The sequence below is a fragment of the Phragmites australis genome, chromosome 5 (genome assembly GCF_958298935.1).
Source record: "Phragmites australis chromosome 5, lpPhrAust1.1, whole genome shotgun sequence".
In the NCBI taxonomy this organism is placed as follows: Eukaryota; Viridiplantae; Streptophyta; class Magnoliopsida; order Poales; family Poaceae; genus Phragmites; species Phragmites australis.
Window position 1 is genome coordinate 45,929,392 of NC_084925.1, and position 20,973 is coordinate 45,950,364.

Genomic DNA, 20,973 nt, shown 5'->3' on the forward strand with positions numbered 1-20,973 from the left:
CCTCCTAATCCAGGATCTGGAGGGTCTAGATGCCAAAATAGATAGAGAATGCTTAGCTGCTAAAAATGAAAAAAAAACAGATACCAAACTAAGCGAGAATTAGAAAAATTGTATCTCATGGAAGAGATATATTGGCAGATGAGAGGTGGGCAAGACTGGATTCTCCATGGCGACTCTAATAAAAAATTCTTCCACCTATGTGCCAACGAGAGAAAAAGGAAAAACCAAATAAGGTATTTGGAGAATGAAACAAGGGTGATAAAGGAACAGACAGACATCATGAAGCACATCGTAAAGTTTTATAAATACCTCTTTGGCTCTCAACTAGATAAAGGTGTGCACCTAAAACAAAACTTCTAGAACCAGTACAAACAGTTATCCCCTCTAGACAAGGAGTCTCTGGAAAATCCCTTTCGGGGGGACGAGTTAGATAGGGCAATCCATTCCATGGAAGTTGATTTTGCACCTGGACCTAATGGGTTTAGTGTATCCTTCTTTCAGAAATTTTGGCATGTTATCAAGGGTGATATGTATGCCATATTGAAAGACTTCAATACAGTTAATTTGGATATCAAGATAATTAACTATGGAGTTATTACTCTGATTCCAAAGACAAAGGAGGCTAATAATATTAAATAGTATAGACCCATTTGTCTTCTAAATGTGGATTACAAAGCTTTTACAAAGATGATGACAAACAACGTGAGTCCAGTGGCAGGCAAGATTATCGATGAATGCCAATAAGCCTTTATCAAGGGGAGAAACATCTTTGAAGGAGTGGTGATTGTTCATGAAGCTATTCACAAACTAAGACAATCTAAGAAGCAGGGCCTTCTTCTCAAGATTGATTTTGAAAAATCCTATGATAAAATTAGATGAGGATTCCTCAAGGAAGTCATGACGACGAAAGGATACCCTGAAAGGTGGGTAAATTAGGTGATGCAAACTGTTTAAGGAAGACATATTTGCGTCAATATGAATAACCAAAGGGGCTCGTACTTTAGAACATTCCAAGGGCTAAGACAGGGGACCCTTTATCTCCCATCTTATTCAATATTGTGGTGGAGGTTTTGGGTGCAATAATGAACAAAGCTAGGGACAGAGGTCTAGTTTCAGGTTTGATGGACCATCTTACCTCAGAGGGGTCACTCATGTGCAATATGCTGATGATATCATGATTGATTGCTCCGAGCCTAGCATTTTGAATCTGAAAATCATTCTGTATTGCTTTGGATGGTTGTTTGATCTCAAAATCAATTTTCAAAAAAGTGAGGTTTCTGTTTTTGGGGTTGACCAAGCAACTAAAGAGAAGTGTGCCAATATGCTCAATTGCAAACTAGGGGTCCTCCCCATTAAATACCCTAGCATTTCTATTGATGATCAACGTTTTGGTTTGGCTGCTTTTGTTCCTTCGGTTCAAAAGCATCAGAAAAGGCTGGATCCTTGGAAAGGGAAAAACATGTCCTCAGGGGGAAGACTTGCTTTGACCAACACCTGTTTAAGCAGCCTTCCCGTGTATATCATGGGCTTCTACCTTATTCATGCTGGCACCCACGATAGGATGTACACTATTCGATCCAAATTCTTCTAGAGAGGGGTCCATGATAAATTTAGGTATCACATGATTAATTGGGAGGCCGCTCGTAGACCAAAAGACCAATGAGGCCTAGGTATTATTAACACACAAATTATGAATCAATGCTTAATGGTAAAGTGAATTTGAAAAATACTAAATGATGATGATGTGCTTTGGTGCAGGCTTCTAATAGCAAAGTACATGCGAGACGGGGACTTTTTTAGCTCCAAGAGCAAAGGTTCCTCCCAATTCTTGCAAGGGCTGCACAAAGTCAAACACTTATTTCAATTGGGAGTTGTTTACACGGTGCATAATGGAAAAATGATCAGGTTTTGAACTGACACCTGGATACAGGATACCCCCTTAAGATTTAATTCCCTGAGCTATTCAAAATGATCTCTAATCTTTTGGCCAAGGTGACTAATTGCTTCGAGGGTGGTACTTTCGGAATCAATTTCAGAAGGGCCTTACCCCCATCAAAATTAGGGAGATATGAGGAGTTGAAGACTTTGATGAGCCCCGTTAGTTTGAACAATTTAGTCGATGAAGTTCACTGGGCTCTAGAGAAATCTAGGAACTTCACCATCAAATCCCTTTACCGCTTTATCATAGATGGTGGGATAAGAAACAAGATCAGTAGGGAAATATGGAAATTTAGAGTCCCTCATAAAATTAAGGTTTTTCTCTGGCAGATGTTTAATGATGGACTCCAAAGTGCAACCTCTCTAAAATGAAGAGGCTAAAAGTGCAGCAAATTCTGCTATCTATGCGATAAAAAGGAAACCGATGATCACATTTGCTTCCAGTGTATCCTAGCTAACTTCACATGGAGCGTTTTTAGAGAGTGCTTTGGTTGGGTGGAACAACCCAGAGCCCTTGATGAACTTTCTCCTGGATGGTTGAAACAAAATCTAAATATGCCTATGAAATTGTGTCTCTTCTTTTTTGCAGGATTTAGCTAGGCGATGTGGTGTACTCGGAACAAGATAGCAATTGAAAAGGTCTTCCTCAACAAGCCGATTAATACTTTTTTCAAAGGTCTTTTTTACTAGCAGAGTTGGAAAATCTTGCTCAAGTGCTTGATCCGGCTCTTGATCATCTCGTGGAGTGATACAACAATTTCAAGCCAACTTTGATTACCCAGTCTGATGTAGTGGAACTGTAATTTATTTGGCTTGTTGACTGTATCTCAGTGTCTCTAGTTTATCTAGCCTAGCTTGGGTGCCTTTTGTTCTTTCCCCAGTTGTCCTGGTGATCTAATGAATGTAAACTGTTATTTACTTTCAATAGAAGCAGATCTCGTTCTCATGTCAAAAAAAAGGGGGTATTGATATTTAATTCTCGCTAATACTAGGACCAAAATTAGTTCATATGTTGTTCCTCCTGCACCCTTTCTTGCTTGACGGGCCGTTAGTGAACAATATCATTGCTGCCAGTTGGTGCCCTGAAAGTTCTGAACCATATGGGTTCATTTGAATTTAAAGTTTCAAGTTGCCGACTGATGTCACCGAAGAGATCAGATATCCACCATTGCAGTTGCAGGAAAATAAATGATAGTTAGGTAAATATCAGTTACAGGTTTCAAGGATGAGGAGGCCCAGCTACAATGGATTCATCATGAACAAGTCAAGTGCGCGAGTTGTTGTTGCTACTGAAATGGATACCTTGCCAACAATGAGCGGAGGTGGCCGAGTTGCGTCGAGTCGTCAAGTGAATCAAGCACCCACTGTGGCCACTGCCTTTGGGCGACTAAAGGGCGATTCAGGTGTTCCAGTGTCGATCTCACCAATTTTTCTCTCTGCCGGTTGCCTCTGGCACCAGTGGTAGAGGGGAATCGGTGGATCGACACCCGGAGTCTCAGGTATGGTAGTAGAGTAGTAGCTAGATGAGAAGTTAGCTTGGGTTAGGGTAGGTTAAGGTTCTGACGGTGCCTACGAAGGTGTTTGGTTGGCTTTTGTTCTTCCATCTCGTCACTGGTGCGGTTGTTTTTTCGACGTCCTCTCCGGTGGTGGAATGAGAAGGTATGTGTTAGTTGATGTTTTGGTGAGGATGCGGTTTGGGGATGGGGGTTCTTCTGATTTGTGTTCGTTATGTTTCCGGGTTGCTCGATTGTGGTTGGGTGGCGTCGGACTATGGTGTGGCTGGGATGTCAAATTTGGTTTGATGTTGCTAGGCTAGTTTTCTGGGGTTCCATCTCTGGCTTGTCGGCAATCGGTGGCGCCAGGTTGTAGTTCGATCTGTCCTTCGGCGATGGTGCGGCCTCTGGCCGTCAAGAAGGCCCTATGTGTTCATCGTTTCAAGAGTACATTGTCGTGTTCGATGTGTTACTTGTTGGTGCATCAAAAATCTGTGGAGTTTCTTCGTCGAGGAGGACATCGGCTTCAAGCTGCTTGCTCGGTGTGGTCTCCGTCCAGGGCCAATGGTCTGTCGAGTAGCTCCTCCGATTGTCGGCGATGAAGGAGACTGGGGAACCTTACAAGGGACCACATGTCATTTTAATGATTCTTAGGGATGGCTTTGGAAGACATGTGTTGTAATCATGTTTATGTTTATATGAAATGCATCCCTGTTATTCTAAAAAAAAACATGCGACATCCTTCACACCTCCTCCAACTCTAACGTCTTTTCACTATTGCTTTGTCCCAACCTTTCCCATCGGTGGTTCTCCGTCACCAGTGACCGGCGATACCTCCGGTCTTCCCTCTAAAGCAGTCAGGGGAGATGAGGCTCGTGCAACCCTGAACTCTAAGTTGTTGAGTGGCGGCACGGTGGCAAGAGGACGGGGCAAAGAAGAAGAACAACCATTAGATTATTACTGCACTAATCTCAAGGCAGATGACTAGGTTTGAGCTTTCAATCTGTCAACCGATGCATAGGAAGGGTGTATATACACCTCCAACCCCCTCCCGAACAGTTTTTACAGTTTCCTAAAAATACTATTACCACCGTTTATTTAAAATGATTTCACCAGGTTTATTCTCATAATGTACTTCTACCACCATTACATATTTCTAAGACGATACATTATCATCATGTAAAACCCCTTATTAGTCTTCGACAAACACGATGGCTGCGCATGAGCCATCGTGTTATAGTTTGCTTGCGAGTTTTGGAGTGGAAGAGACACGGAGGGGCACTAATCCAACACCATGAGGCGGGGCTGCTATTTGCTGCTTGAACTGTCGTATAGCAATTTATGGCCCTCTTCTTTATTTCTTTCGTTTTCTCCTAACTTGTTTCTTACGTAGCCGTCGCTAGACTCCACCTCTAGAACACTTGGCAACCGCTTCGCTTGTCCTTGCCTAGTGCGCTACCATAGCTCTTCGTGTCTATGCCCATATTCTATGTCCAAAAGAGAGAGGAACTCACACAAACCTTTGTCACTACGGTCCGGTGAATAAAGAGTGGGTTGCTACTCATTACTCAAGGGATGAGCAAGGAATCCCACTTGAGGAAATGGTGACAGGGTGGGGAGAAAAGTTAGGTGCCAAATAAATTATTGTGATGAAGTTCAAGGTAAAGCACACAAATTATGGGATCATATGTTTAAATTTTTTATAGGATTCATTAGCGGAGATCATTTATTGAATATTTTATGAGAGTAGGAGATCATTAATTAATCATCACTTTCTAAAAAAAAGGTACAGTATAAATTATGCACGAGAATGAATTAGAGTATACATTTGATTCGATAACACATGCTAAACATACAGACGGGCCATTTGTTTCCTTGGCCTGGTTGCACTCTACGTTACAGGACCATCTAAAAACAATCTCGCGATGGGAGGACGGGCCCAAAGCCAATGTAGAAGAAGAACAGAAAAGAGAAAAAAAGGCCCAAATCTCTCCAATCTCCAGAGAACCAAACAAAACCAAATTCAAATTTGAAGACTTCCTCCATGTGTACATACCAGTCGACTCCCAACAGCGCGCGGCCAAGCAAGCAATGCCACACCACACCACCACTTCCTCCGCCCGCTTCAGTAGCCGTTGCGGTCGTCCTCCGCCCCTGGCGCCGCCGCCGACCGTACCACCTCCGAGTCTGAGGCGGGGCCGCAGCCGGCGCCCCCCGACGACGACTTCGACTGACCCCCCGACGCCCGCGGCTTCCTCCGCCGCTGCTTCGGCGCCGCTGCCGCGGCATCCCCCTCGCAGCCCTCCGCATCCGTCTTCGCCAGCCGCCTATCACGCCGCGACCCCTCGCCCGCGCCGTCGCGCCGCTTCGCTTCGCTGCCTCCCGACCCCTTCCCCCTCGTCCGCCGCGGCCGCTCCGCCTGCTCCGCCCTGCCACCAGCTGCTGCTCCTCCAGGCTGCGACGGCTGCTCCTCTCCGCACCCTCCCGCTCCTCCTTCTCCGCCCCCAGGCTGCGAGGGCTCCGGCTCGCCGCCCCTGGGCGCGCCCGGCGTAGCCTTGAATTCGTTCATCTGCAACAAGGCGATCGGAGACGTTAGATGGAGATCTGACGGCTGAGGAGCGCGCGAATGGCGCGATCGGAGTGGAAGCGGTTACCCAGCTGGGCGCGGTGACGGAGGCGTTGTCCCAGCCGATGTGCGCGACGTGCTTGACGTCCGTCGGGTTCCCGATCTGCATCTCCGGCTCCTTGGCGTCTGCAACGCCCGCGCGTGCAGCAGCAGCAGCAGCAAGCAAGGTAAACATCTTACAACACCATCTGTTTCATGCGTGCTACATTTCGAATTGCATTGATTTGAAGTATGCTATGAACACCATTGAGGTGATTGGTTCCTCGTGGATGGTTAGAAACCAGATTTCGGAATGGCATTTTAGTCTAGAATCCTTGTGCTTACCGAATATTTGCGAGATGTATCGCAGGCCCTTGAGAAGGCCCTTCATCTTGGCAGGTTCCACAGGCGGCTGCCCGCCCGCGGTGCCCTCAGAGGAATCCACCACTTAAGTATTTGCGTTCCCCACCTCTTGAACTAGCCTTCACATGTATATCAAATCGTAAGGATGAATGGTTTCCTGTATAGTTTGAGCTGCGAAGAACACGATCCAGTGCAGTTGTCAGAAGTTTGTTTGTAAAAACAGGATGAAACAAATCTTAGAAATGGCCAATAGCCTGAATGCGCTGTATAGAATAGAGCCGTGGTGATCAATGATGCTATAAATGAAGTCGTTGATAACAATGCCCAGAAATTTTACCCATGCACTACATAGCAACGAGGCTAATCATTACCAAAAAAAAAAAACTAAATGATTTACCATGCAATTATCATCACATTGAATCAGACTCACATACTTAAGGAAGGGAACGATTTGCAGGGAGCAACAAAGTCCAATGGACAGAATTTCATCTTCCTGGGGCCATCTTCATTATGGTTGCAACAATTCTCTTTATCTCCTATTCCTGCATGATCTGTCACAAATTAGCAGAATTCCAGTCCCGTCCAGAGCTTCAAGAGAGGCAAGCATAGATTTCCTCTTCCTAGTTGGAGAAATGGAAGGGCATAAAGTTTGTGGCATTGATCTATTTATAGTGCACTATTTTTGGTGAAGGTTCCCTTGTTTTCAGTTCATCTTGACGTAGTTCTGTTTGTGAGACCCTGGTTCTGTTTATCTGGTCTGCAACAAATGGCGGGAACGGGCAGTACAGAAGAATCGGGAGGGGTCTATTGGGTGGAAAGCCCGGCAGGCTTTCAATCACAGCCTCATTTTACCATTTTGCATGTATCTCATGTTCTTACAACTGTTAAAAGCCTCGTTGATAAGTTTTGGATGAATTTTTATTTTAATCAGTGGCACGAAAACAATACCTGGCACACGAAAAAAAAAAACCTGGTATCAATTGGGACGCACTGCACCAAGCTGATGTAGGCTTGCTGCTGGCAGAGGCCCATGGCTCCTGCTGATAAACGCAAATGGGGAAGAACTAGATAAACCATAACTGTGAACATTTTGGTATTCACATAGGTAATACAATAATTGCAGGGTTCTTCATTTTTCCCATCGTCTCATTAGATATCAGGACCGTAGGACCTGACTAGCCCAAATGTTTATCGTTTCACTTGCTGATTGCTAGGTCACTTGTCCAAACACTTGGAAGCTACAGAATCAGGAGAAATTGACTCAAGAAAATGCAAATATAGATCTCTAAAAGGATATCATCGTGTTGCACACTGGTTGGAACCCAACAAATTCATACCCCCAACACACCCACAGACAGTGAGTCGCATCTTCAGTACAACATATTGTTCAAACAAGGTGAACAAACTTGTTGCAGTATGAAAACGACGGACGAGTGACGACTAGTATGAAAACAGGATTGACGTTCTTTCTTTCCTTCTTTCTTTTTTTTTTTTTTTTTTTGCAAATGCAATATTTACAAGCTGCAGGTCAAAGAATTACAGAACACACCTATAAAGAATGAAAAAAGTTCTGTGGCGCAACTGCTTCTCCAATCCACAAAAATCCCAACCAAGTGTTGTTGCTAAAGATGTATTACTGTGAAGCTGCGCATGTTGCTATGATGCTTTTGCCTGCAATCAGGAAACTACAAGTTATTTTATTTTCGACTTTTGAGTGTGTAATGTATAAGTTTTATGAATTAAAGGACGACTCACTGTGTTTAGGTACTTCTCATGAATCTGCAATGCTCCTTGGCATGCCTTTTTTTCATCCAGACTACCAGTGATTTCGTTTAAGATCTGTTTACAGGGGACACATACATAGCATGGATTTCAATCATTATCATCATCACAATTGTATGTGTGTGTGTGAGTGAGAGAGAGAGAGAGAGACCTTGACAACATCGTCTAGACCTTTTGCCTCACCCAGTAACCGCTTATTTTTAGCCTCTAGAACACTAGCTACAACAAAGACAGATAGAGGGATCTGCCCATCTTTCTTAGGTGCTTGCAAATTTTTCCGTTCAAACTTTCCACACTGTCTCAGGACATTTTCATCCTTCGTGTTTGTGCTAGACGCGCCAGTGTAACCCTCCAACATTGAGAAGAGACTTGGTTTGTACTCCATAGACCACATGAGCTGCAGCATTTTGAAGTTATAATCATAAGTGTCCTCATGAATAAATCAGTAACCATTTCTAGGACAATTGGTCCTAGATCTAGAAGTATAACAGAAGTAAAATGTCAATTATGATTGAATTGGATATTACTGATGTCCAGATTGAATTGTTAAGAAAGCTAGCTTATTGTATAGGCAATTAACATATCTAGAATTCATGTATTTGTCCTGACAGCTTACCTCCCAAAGGTACATTGTGTCTACAAAAGAGAACTCCCTACGGAAAAGAACCATCAGCATACGGAAGGCAAATAAGTATTCCCCTCCATCAAGATTTTCTGCACAAATAAAATGTTTATCAGGGCGTACAAACATGCACCTTTACTGTGCAACAAAGCAAAACATAGATATCGCTTTCTTTGAGCCGCTCAGTAAACATGTAGCTCCAAATGACTGTACCTAAATGCTCATGTAGCTTTGGATCAACAGCTTTCATTATGGATGACAATGTGGTCAGTTGAGATCGAACTCCAATAGAAGTACTCCTGAAATTCCCTCGCTGCATATTTAGAAGGTAAAAACCCAAGCTTTTATTATTTCAAGAAACATTAAAGAAAACAGATGCCACATGCAACTGAACGGCTTCTGTTACTCGAGAATTATCAATATCAAATAGCTATATAACATGGTTCTAACCCCCATGTCTTCTCTTAATATCTAAATACATGTTCTTGCTCTTCCGCGGATTAGAAACAAGCATTCAAATTTATATTGATCTGAATATAACAATCGCAGGCGTGCCAATATACCGTCGTATACAAAAGAACACCAAAGCAATGTAATGAAAATACTGAACTTTATTCATTCATCATTGAACTCATAAAGTACAAGTTTCATTGATTATGACACTTGGCTCTATACACACGTGCACACGCTATCTGACTAGATCTTCTGCGATCACTTCGTCCTGGTTCCCATGGCCTCGTGAAGCCTCTGGTTAATTATGCCCGCCTCTCGGGCAACCTCCGATTAGACTGCGCTGGCGGTCGTCATATAGATGCCATCTCCGGGTCTGCAAGGCTATAGTCTCAAACAACACAGACCAAGCAAAGTGATTGCGTCAGAAATCAAAACGGCGGTAGAGGAAACGGGATAACAGTCTAGCATAAGCCTTATGGACTGTTTATGTATCCCGGGTCATTATCGGCTAAAGAGCCTCATAATAGTGTGTAATCGAGGCGAGCTAGGAGCACGGCACGATGTATAGCTACAACCGGTGTGGCAGCGAGGCCGCAACCAGGAGCCCAACGTCGTGCTTAGCTCACTAACTTCCTCGGGCCTCAGGTTCATCCTCATCGGCCAACTCCGAAGGCAACAAAGGCAACCCAGCCACACAAGCAACAAGACACGAAGGCGGTAAAGTGCCACAAAGGCAACAGAGCCACAAAGGCAGGAGCCACCAAGGCATCAAGTAACGAGCCACAAAAGCACAGGCCACACAGGGAGATCACAAGTGAGCCCCAAAGGCATCAAGCCACCAAGGCTATAAGACAATAAGAGGGCTCATAGCAGCAGAGCCACCAGGCATCAGCAACAGATGATAACCACTGATGATAATAACAGGAACGTCATCAGCATAACTCAGCACAGGGCAAGTAAGGACAAGCTTCATCAGCTGAGCATCAAAGCCAAAAGGGGATGATAACAGTGCATGGTCAGAGCTATCAATCTCACCATCATACATCAAAGATCATTAATCAGCTGTTTGATAATGACCAAAATCAGCAACAAAAAGACATAAATGTCTAGCTGATAAACATCAAACCACCACCAGAGTAGTCATCAACTAAAGGAGAGGCAAACTGATGAAGTTAACCCCCACGGTCAATCATTAGAACAATCAACCAATTACAAAGAGGCCAATTATGATAACAGAAGAAACCAAAAGCCTCAAAGGACCAGCAACAGTAGCAACTGACAATAGAATTGCCCCAAGCGACAGGACATCGCAGCGGTGATCAACAACTATACAAGCCTCAGGACCTCAGGGCAACAGATAGTCACTGAAAACACCAAGGCACTGACAGGATATGCCAATTGAATACTGAAACAACACAAAACTATGAGGATCAGAGAATGCAACGGTGTGCCGACCAGGGAACAACGTAGCTACAACACCCACATGGCCGAACAACACATGCGCCGTCATCAGTCAAGTTCAGCCGGGAACACCACAAAACACAATGCACTTGCCGGAATATACATCGGCGACAGACCAAACATAATGGCCAGGAAAACAGCAAGCACACCAAAATTGTGCAGATCGAAAGCAAAGGGTTAGACACACTCGAAGGCAGCACGGCTCACCCAGCCGACGACGCAATTCATTCGGCCGGTGGCACAGCCCACCCAGCCAACGATACGCACACACGACAGCCACGGCACACAACCAGCCAGAGCACACACAAGGGCCAACATCATCCTTCCTGGCCAGCATCATTAGACCATGAGATGGATCACAACTGAGCGCGAGGGCGGCGAGCCAGCCACAAAGCGATGGCCAGACATCAAGACACGTCGGCCAAAACATAAACATACCCACACACTAATGATAATAGAGATCAAAGGGCTGACAGTCGGGCTCCTAAACACGGTGAGCCACAGATCACTAAGACAACTAACATGAAAGAAAAGAGGTGTGGCAAAGGCTTCAATTGATAACACTAGAGCGTGGCATGGCGACGTTTAGGTCCCCAGCCGGTGGTATACGCACGGCGGTACCGACTCTCGGCCGACGGCAACATATCATAGCCTGGATAGAGGGGGATAAATCAAGCCAGGCACAAACACACTTCCATGGCAATGAGCAGCCGGAGCACAAACCAACCAAAAGAGACCGAGCACATCTCGACGATCACGGCACAAAGGCCGACCGAATTTCACCACAGCAAAAGAACAGCCATCCAAAACAACACATCTCCATCTCCACGGTCACGACAACGAGGGCCGGCCGGCACATACCACAGAATGAAGAACAACCAAACCAAATCACAGCACCTCCATCTCCATGGTCGCGGTCACGAAGCACCGGTCAGGACCACACCTGTTTGCATAGACATGGGCACGAAGCGTCGTCAGCAACAACCACCAAGCAAAAGAACTACGACGGCCGAGTTCAATTACGAACACCACGGCACGCAACAAAAAAAAATAGCACTTCCATCGCACAGCGCGGCACGAGGGCGGCCGGCCATAACACCTCATCGCACGACATAGCATGGAGGCCGGCCGGCGTCCCTGTAGCAGCAGGAAGGAGGGGAAGGGGGCTATTGCAGAGACCTACCGGCTAGAGCAACGGCCATGGCGCTCCGGCGAGGTGAAAGTGGCGACGGCAAAGCCATAGATTGAGGTGGTGAGAGCTCTCTCTTTCTCTCTTCTTCCTCTCTCTCCTCTCTCTCTCTCTCTCTCTCTCTCTCTCTCTCTCTCTCTCTCTCTCTCTCTCTCTCTCTCTCTCTCGCCGATCTCCCCCCTCCCATGGGGCATTCCTTACCGGCCTTATAGCAGCGGCGAAGGGCTCCCACCGTGGAGAAACTGGATCCCGCCTCTGGATTTTGGGGGGAGGAGAAGATAAGATCAAGAGGGGATAAGGATGGACGTGCACGGGAGAGGGCGGCGTGGCTCGGGAGCGGCTCGAGCGCAAGGTGGCGCGGCTCGCATGTGGCGCGGCTGAAGCATGGGCTTGGGCACTCTGGCCCAGGCAACAAAGGAAGGGAAAAGGAGGGAGAGGGGAGAGGAGCGAGCCGGCTTTGCTGGCGGCGTGGAATGGGAGCATGAGCGCGGCTCGAGCGCAGGCGACGTGTGCGAGGCGCAGGAGGAGGCGGCGCACGCGAGGGAGAAGAAAGGGGCATAGTGGTCGATGCCTCCCTCTAAGGCAAGAGACGTAAGGATAAGGAGGCTAGTTGGGCCGCGCAGCAGGGAAAGGAGAAGGGAAGGAGGCTATGCCGGCTCGGGCCGGCCTAAAGAAAAGGGCTCGCCTGTCTTTTTCTTTTTTCTTTTATTTTTTTATATATGTATGTATGAGGGGGAAATGTACAAATATACACGGCAAAATACCGTCGTACAAATGCCTCCCACCAAGTTGAGCCCGCGCGAGGAAAAGAGTGGGGCTTGACTTGGTGCACATGGATTTGAAGAAATAAAACAACTGTCGAGTATCACTCCGGGGCCTTTCACTGTGTCTGCTTTGCTGAGCCAGCCAGCGATGAACATTTTTGACTTGTGGCGGACAAACGCGCCACTCCTCAAAAGAAGCACGCCAACTCTACTGCGGCCTTGGGAGGTGCCTGCACAGTATTGTTGAAAAGGGTTTGACTCCACTGCGACCTTGGGAGGTGCCAGCCAATATTGTCGAAGGAAAGATTAACTCCACTGCGACCTTGGGAGGTCACAGCCAGTGAAGGATCTCCTGAGGGATTTTATCAACTCTATTGCGACCATATAACAACCACGGTGCCGACCATAGGGTTGAAGGGTTTCACAGTTTCACGTGGACCGCACTGGCACGCTTCACTGCTCTCGATAGTCCTTAGTTGTGACAAAACTTAGCGCCGCTCCAGTGGGACTCCTCGACTCCACTGCGACCATGGGAGGTACCAGCCAGTGTTGTCGAAGGAAAGACTAACTCCACTATGACCTTGGGAGGTGCCAGCCAATAAAGATGAAGACTTCACAGATCCGTAAACACAAAGTTTGTGTACTTCTCTGCTTCATCAAGCTGCAATAGCTGTGAAAACATGGTTATCTAATAATAAAGGGGAAATGCATACTAACAGCCATGTTTGATGCATTTGATGTTTTGAAATATGGGCTTTTCTTGTGTCATTGAGCTATGAGGTGACCCTAAGATACGGCCAGAAGATATTCCTCCTCCGAAGACGATAAAGAGTCATGATAGTTGCATTTAATTGTATGGCACATCAGTGTACGTGTGAAGAACACATGTCTAAAAGTGCTTCTGAAAACGGTGGGAGTTCCCCAAACTACCTCCTTGGCTAGAGCACGCTGACAATCTTGTACTCCTTGGAGGCTGTATTTGTGTATGGCACAGATTGGCACTAAAACCTCGCGGGCAACTTTGTGTATTAAGGCCCTGGTTTTGATCACGCAGGGGTGGCAAGTAGCTGCACACATACCCACTACTTGTGTCGGGAAGGTAGCCCTCTCTTGCTCTTTTCCTATAGTCATCCCCAGGTGAATTGATGATGGGGTGGAGTGTACAGGACTAACAACGGTTGGTTGCTTCGAAGGAAGAATGAGTCAACCTCAACGCCTAAGCGTAGACAGAGGAACATGTACCTTCTGTGCAGTGTGTATTCATTATCACAGCTTAAGACCTATTCTACAACGTAGGGCCCCTCCCACTTCGGCTCGAATTTACCTTTGCTTTTGCCAGTGAGAATGATCGGCACCTCAAAATGAGTACTAATTCACCCTTCCTGAATACAGGAGGTTTGACAAGCTTGTCATACACTCGGGTCATGTTTTGTTGATAGAACTGAAGATTTTGGAGGGTGTTGAGGCGCTCTTCTTCGAGGGCATCCAATTCTTGAAGCCAAAGGCGAACCCTTTCATCTTGTTTGATTTTATTATGCACGACAATCTGGAGCACGGGAAGCTCCAGCTCAAGTGGTAAAATGGCTTCTGTGCCGAAGACAAGCACGTAGGGCGTTGACTATGTCGGGGTACGAACAATAACCCGATACGCCCGTAATGCTTCAAAAAGACGGTCATGCCAGTCCCTCTTGTGTTTTGCGACTGTCTTTTTTCAAAATGCCCACAAGGGTCTTATTAAACGCTTCAGCCAATCCGTTGGCTTGAGGGTAGTACCCTGTGGAGTAGTTTCACTAAATTTTGCACTTTTCAGCAAATTTGTAGATCTTACTTGACTTGAAAGACAGTCCGTTGTCGGAGGTGATGAGGTGAGGAACTCTGAAATGGTATATGATGTTACACTCGAGAAAGTTGATAGCGTTCTCGGATTTCACTTCTCTCAAAGGGATTGCTTCCGCCCACCGAGAGAAATAATCAGTAGCTACAAGAATGAATTGCTGCCCTTTAGAAGACGGCGGCTTGATTTTGCCAATTATGTCGATACCCCAGGCGTCGAAGGGCCAAGAGGGTACAGTCGGGTGTTATGGAACTGGGGGACAATGCTTGAAGTCCCCTTGTATTTGGCAGTCGTGGCAAGTCCATGCCACTTGAATACAATCGGTCATCATACTGGGCCAATAGCCTCCTGAAAGCTTTAGGCTATGATACATTTTTGGCCCGCTCTGATGACCACCACAAACACCTGCGTGTACTTCTTTTAGGGCTTTATCTACCTCGCTTTAGGACATGCATCAAAGAGGCATATCATGCCCATAAAAGCATTGATATAGGACTCCTGCTTTGTATATGTATAAGGGGAGTCGTCTTCGCAATTGGCGTTTTGCGACAGGGTCACTTGACATATCGTCATGCTTGAAATAATCCAAGAAAGGCTTACGCCAATCTAGTCCATCAACTTTAGAAGTTACCACGGCATTCATCTTGTGGTCTTCGGGGATGAGTTCGAGTATGGCTGGTAGAAGCCATCTTTATTCAACTTTCACTTCTGCTTACCCATCGGGTAACACGAGGGCTACGGCTAGCTTTGCAAGAGTGTCCACTGAAGCGTTCTTACTTTGAGGGACGTGCCTAATCTGTATAAGCTCGAATTTCTCCATAAGCTTGCGAGTGGCTTCCCAATATGGAACCAACTCGGGCTTGTGCACTTCATAGACTCCATTAACCTGCCTCACAATGAGTTGAGAGTCTCCGTATGCATAAAGAATGTGTATCTCCATAGAGAGTGCAAGAAGCAGCCCTAAGATGGGGGCCTCATATTCGGCTTCATTGTTGGAGCATTCCTCCTTAAGCAAGGAAAATGAATGACATAGTGTTTCTCCTTTGGGGCTCTTAAACACTATCCCCACACCGGCTCTTCTACGAGGAGTCCTATTGGGGTCGGACTCCGTATGTGAAGCTCCATCAAAATAGAGCTCCCATGGAGCTTCCGTGTCGACTGTGAATACTGTTTCATCGGGTAATTCTATGACTAAGGGTGAATCATCCGAAACGGGATGCACCGCTAGAAAGTCAGCTAATGCCTGCCCTTTGATGGCTTTCTGAGGAACGTATGTGATGTCATACTCCATCATCAATAACGCCCATTTTCCGACCTTGCCTATAAGAGCGGGCTGGCTAAGGACGTACTTCACAGGGTCTGCTCGTGCAATGAGCTGGACCTCATGTGCTAGCAAATAATGGCGTAACTTCTTGAGCGCAAAAATTAGCGCTAGATAGAGCTTCTCAATGGGGGAGTAATTGCATTCAACTACCACCATGGTCCTGCTGAGATAGTAGCATGCGACTTCTTTGCCTTCATCATTAATCTGCCCAAGAAGGGCACCGACAGAAGCGTGTTGTGTTGCGATGTACAAGATAAGATGCCACCCTTTGATGCGGGCCATGAGCACAGGTGGATGAAGCAGATACTGCTTAATGTTGTCGAATGCGTTTTGACATTGCTCGTCCCAAATGAACGATGCGCCTTTCTTCATGAGCTTGGAGAAGGGCTGAATTAGCTTTCCCTACAAATACTTGAGCTCATTTAAAATTCTCTGGCAAAGGTATCTTAAGGATTGCTTTTATATTTTTGGGCTTGATCTCAATACCTCGGTAGCGCACAATGAAGCCTAGGAAAACACCAGATTGTATGGCAAAGGCACACTTGAGCAGGTACATCTTGAGTTGGTACTTGCGCAGTCTCTCAAATATGACACACAAATCTTCTTGATAATGCTCACGCTCTCGGCTCTTGACTACCAAGTCGTCGATGTAGTATTCTACGGACTGGTGGATGAGGTCATCAAATATGACCGTCATAACACGTTGGTAGCACCTGCATTTTTCAAAACAAAGGGTATTACTGTATAGTAAAAATTGCCCTTTGGGATCCTGAATGCCCTGTCAATGGCATCATGTGGATTCATCCTGATTTGGTTATAGCCAGAGAACCCGTTCATGGAAGAGAGGGCTCCAAAACCTGTAGTAGCATCAATCACCAACTCGGTGATCGGAATAGGGAAATCGTCCTTCGGGCAGGTGCAATTCAGGTCACGAAAGTCTACACAGACCTGAACTTGCCAGTTCTTCTTCATTACCGGTACGATATTAGCGAGCCATCGAGGATATTGCACCTCTTTGATAAACCCTGCTTTAATCAACTTATCAACCTCGGCAATGATGTCATCTTGTAACTCCGGGCGGAACCACAGATGTTATTTAATGGGACGAAACTGCGGGTCAATCGCTAACTTATGAGTAGCGACACGTGGATCAAGACTCGGGATTTCTTTGTACAACCATGCAAAACAATCTTGATAATTTATTAAAAATTGTTTATAATCTTCACGCTCTTCGGATGAGAGCGTAGAACTTACAAAAGTGGGGCGAGGATCATCCTCACTCCCGAGATTAATCTCTACAAGCTCATCTATAGTCTATTGCCCGCCATCCTCCAACTGATAAGGAGTCAGGGTAGCATTGAGGATTTCTCCATGACGAACTGGCGTTGCTTCATGTATCTTTGCCAAGAGGTATTGCTCGTCTCTCAAGCCATGTTGGGCGTTAGCTGCAGCGCAGAATGATCGGGGCTGATGAGGGATTTCATGTATCTCGATCAAGCCCTCTTCATCAGATGACGTCTCATTATCATCCTCATGCCCCCATTTTTCACCTGCACAAATAGCGTTACATGTGACGAATTCGGGATCATCATCATCCTCTCCATCGCTCTCACACGAGGCGAAGGGACGGTAGCCGAGTCCATACCTAGTACGAGGGAGACGATCCTTCTTTACGAGTTGTTCTGACTGGCAATCACTGGTTCCTTTCCAACTTGATTCCGGACTTCTTGAGTAAGGGGACCATGCTCGGTGCAACCCTCAAAGTCCAAAACGCTCCTCTCCATCGGCACTTGGGAAGAAATACTTGGCATCTGCATGGTGCACCTATTGCACCATATATAGGGAAAGGTTACCGATGATTCGGTGTTGCTCTCCCTTATTATCCATGAATTTGAAGCATTGATTCAATGTAGAAGGGACAATCTGGTATTTATGTATCCAGGGTCTACCCAACAACGTCGAGTAGGACGTCACAAACTCAATGGCGAAGAACTTCACCTTGAAGCTGAAGGTGGACATTTGCAGTTTCACTGTGATGGAGCCCAACGCTCTGCTCCCATTGCTGTCGTAGCCACATATGACCACGCTTGTCAGCTCGAGATCATCCATTGTGTACTCGGCTCATGTCAAACTGTGAATAGGCATAAGGTTGACCGCGGAGCCTGGGTCTATGAGCACATGACGAAGATGTGCGCTCCCAATGTTTCCTTCGATGTAGAGTGGTCGATTATGGTTTTTAGTTTTGACCATCTTATTTTCTTCGGAGAATGAAATCTCATTAGCTTCAGCAAGGGTGTTGAGGAGCCGATGTTTGGCCCTAGCTGTCTCGTACACATGAGGAGATTGAAGGGCCTTGATTAAGGCCTCTCGCAAGTCTGGCATGAGCATTAATGCATCGTAGATGCTCAATAGCGTTGGAATGTGTCAGCGCTAACTATGGTCTAGGTCTCTACGCTGTTAAGTGTGTAGGTGCACCTAACATATTTTTTAAAATCAATGCATTGGTAAGAAAAAAATATCTTTAACCGACGTGCATATGAATAAGGCGTACCTATTGTTACCAGCCCTAGAGGGTGTGGTTGAGGTGGCGATGTGTATTCCAACCCTAGTAGAGGTCGTTACACATCAGACCTCCTGGACGACTCTGCGTTGACCCCACTGGACCTGAAAGGGGCATCAATGACGTCTGCGATGGATCAGTATGAGCTAAGCTTTAGGGCTCGTGTAGTCTGGTGAATGACATACAAGAAGCTGCGATCAAGGACGGAACTAGAAAGAAAATAGGGGGGAATATAAATAACCAAATATGATGGGGCCAAATAGAGAAATTTTTATGTTTTATATGAAAAATGTTTGAACTTTAAAGGGTATATGTGGAAATTCATCCATCTTTTGGGGAGGGGGCTAGGCCCCCACTTGCCTCCCTGGCTTCGTCCCTGGCTGCGGTGCTTCTTATCAACTGCAAGGTCAAAAAGCTCGGGGTCGGTGAGTGCGTCATATTTGCATTGAAAACAAATATAAACAGTTCGTACCATACATATACACATTGTTATATAAACAATGTATAACATACAGGTACCTACAGTTCCATGAACAGATTACATATACAGATAGTTATATGAATAACGTATATCATATAGGTACACATAGTTACATGAATAAATTATAACATATAGATACACAATTAAATACAATGTACATAGGTTAGGCAAAAATATCACAAATATAACATCCAGATACGATAAACACATTCACTTGACCGCTGTCATGACCCCATCTACACACCAAGTGTATTTCTTAGACATTTATTGTATGTGTGATTAGTTTCATCACACTTGCTACATTGCTTCACCCTTGGACCTACCTCAGATTCATCCATATCATTTCAAATCTATAGAGTTTGTCGACCTCCCGGTGTGTATTTTATCTTCTCAAAGTCTGACTCATGGATTCGCGAGGGACCTGGATCACTTATAAAGTATCAATAATGACGTAGCCATAAGGCTCATGGTTCTATGTGTTCAGTATCTGATCATTTATAAAGTAGCGGCAAACATATTGTTAGCGTAACATATTAGACTCTCCACATATAGCTATGACGTGTGTGCACGATCTATGTAGAAATAGTGGCTTCTAGCACGAACATATGCATGTTCAATTCCTAAGCATGCACTCTTGCACATGGAACTCACGTTTGCCATCCTTACGACCCTTATCCCAATACAAGACATTAAACTTGTGCTCTGCAGTTCCCTCCTGATTTGCGCGGTGCATATATACCTTCTTTGTTGCCTTCTCCATGTACTCACATAGCATCGATTCATACAATATACGGTTATCTGCCATTGCCTTATAAGCAGTTGTGTAGCGATCAATGAAATATCTGCAAGTTCCATGCAGAATACATTCAAAAATTCTAAAAAGAGGGAGAGACCTCATACCCTGCATAACTCAGTTGTAGACCTCGACAGGATTAGTTGTTATTATTTCATACCTTGACATCAAGGCACATTACAATACTCACATTCCAAACACTTCATTTGAGGGGTAATGCTTGATGTCAAAGTAACTTCTAGGGTTTTTTGCATATATTGTGGCTAGTTGACGTAGTAAGTTATCATATGATGCTTCATATGACCCAAACCTCATCTCAATACCTTCTGTTTCACCCTCCATGCCTTGGCATAACTTATTGTCTACTAGAATTTTTTTTCTCAATAACACGGAGTATTAATTATGGCTCATACTTTAGGTTGTTCACAAATTTCTCTATACATAACATCTGCAACAAAAGCAAATGATAGATTCCGGTAGGAGAACTCTATTTCCTCAATGTGACAGTTATGCTCCTTAACTATTGAGCACTCCTAATGATCAATTCACTTCCCCTCAATGTGTGCACCTGCCAAGGACAATTAGGCACCAAATACTTAATGTCGTACTCCTTTTTGCTTGACTTCACAACCTTAAACTGCCTCTAAAGAGATAGTAACCAATATTTTACTGCATTAATAACAACCTCCTTATTATGGTACATAGCATCCTAGGACACATTGTTCTCATGATATTCCCACGGTGTCCGATGACCCTCACTGACCACTAGCTTTGAAAAATTTTGATTCCTCCACTATGTAGGAATAGGAGAACTTTTCTCCTCATCGAATGAATCCTTATCGGCAATAGCTTCCTCGAGATCCTGATCATCCCTCTCCATCTCTTCTCTTCAATTATGCTAGAGATGTGCTCTCCCTTATCGGCTACACCTCTCGACTGTATCTCCTGCACATTCCCAATATCCTGCTTGTCCCCCCACAATTATCGAGTCCGCTTCATCCACCACTGTCTGACTTATTCCTGCTACTGCTTTCCCAATATTTATCTCTGTTAGATCATTTTGGTACACCTCAGCTAACAGCACAAAAAGGGAGACCACGCTTGTATGTTATATCTACGTATTGCCTTCAATTAGCTATCATATTAATCGAGACGAGCTTCCTAAAGTACTCCTGATTAGCATGGCTTAGCATAGCTCTCAGCTTAAGCTCATGGTGCTAGAGATCCGGTTGAAAATGACGCATCAGCCACTTGCACATGCCCAATAAGGTCCTGTCGTTACTAAGTCCCTTACAACATGCTGAAATCCTG

At 45.3% G+C, this 20,973-nt stretch overlaps 2 protein-coding genes across 2 annotated transcripts; both read right to left on the reverse strand.

Annotated features, from left to right (window-relative positions):
• Window positions 1-5,554: 5,554 nt before the first annotated feature.
• LOC133918131 (CRIB domain-containing protein RIC7-like) lies at window positions 5,555-6,232 on the reverse strand. The gene is made up of 2 exons (XM_062361869.1): window positions 6,086-6,232; window positions 5,555-6,000 (listed from the first exon to the last, which is right to left on the reverse strand). Exons 1-2 carry the CDS (start codon window positions 6,230-6,232, stop codon window positions 5,557-5,559), a joined length of 591 nt encoding a protein of 196 aa, XP_062217853.1. The 3' UTR covers window positions 5,555-5,556.
• Window positions 6,233-8,055: 1,823 nt separating this feature from the next.
• Window positions 8,056-9,259, reverse strand: LOC133918132 (rab GTPase-activating protein 22-like). Its single transcript, XM_062361870.1, has 6 exons — window positions 9,254-9,259; window positions 9,017-9,116; window positions 8,798-8,895; window positions 8,333-8,578; window positions 8,155-8,238; window positions 8,056-8,070 (listed from the first exon to the last, which is right to left on the reverse strand). Exons 1-6 carry the CDS (start codon window positions 9,257-9,259, stop codon window positions 8,056-8,058), a joined length of 549 nt encoding a protein of 182 aa, XP_062217854.1.
• Window positions 9,260-20,973: the final 11,714 nt, after the last annotated feature.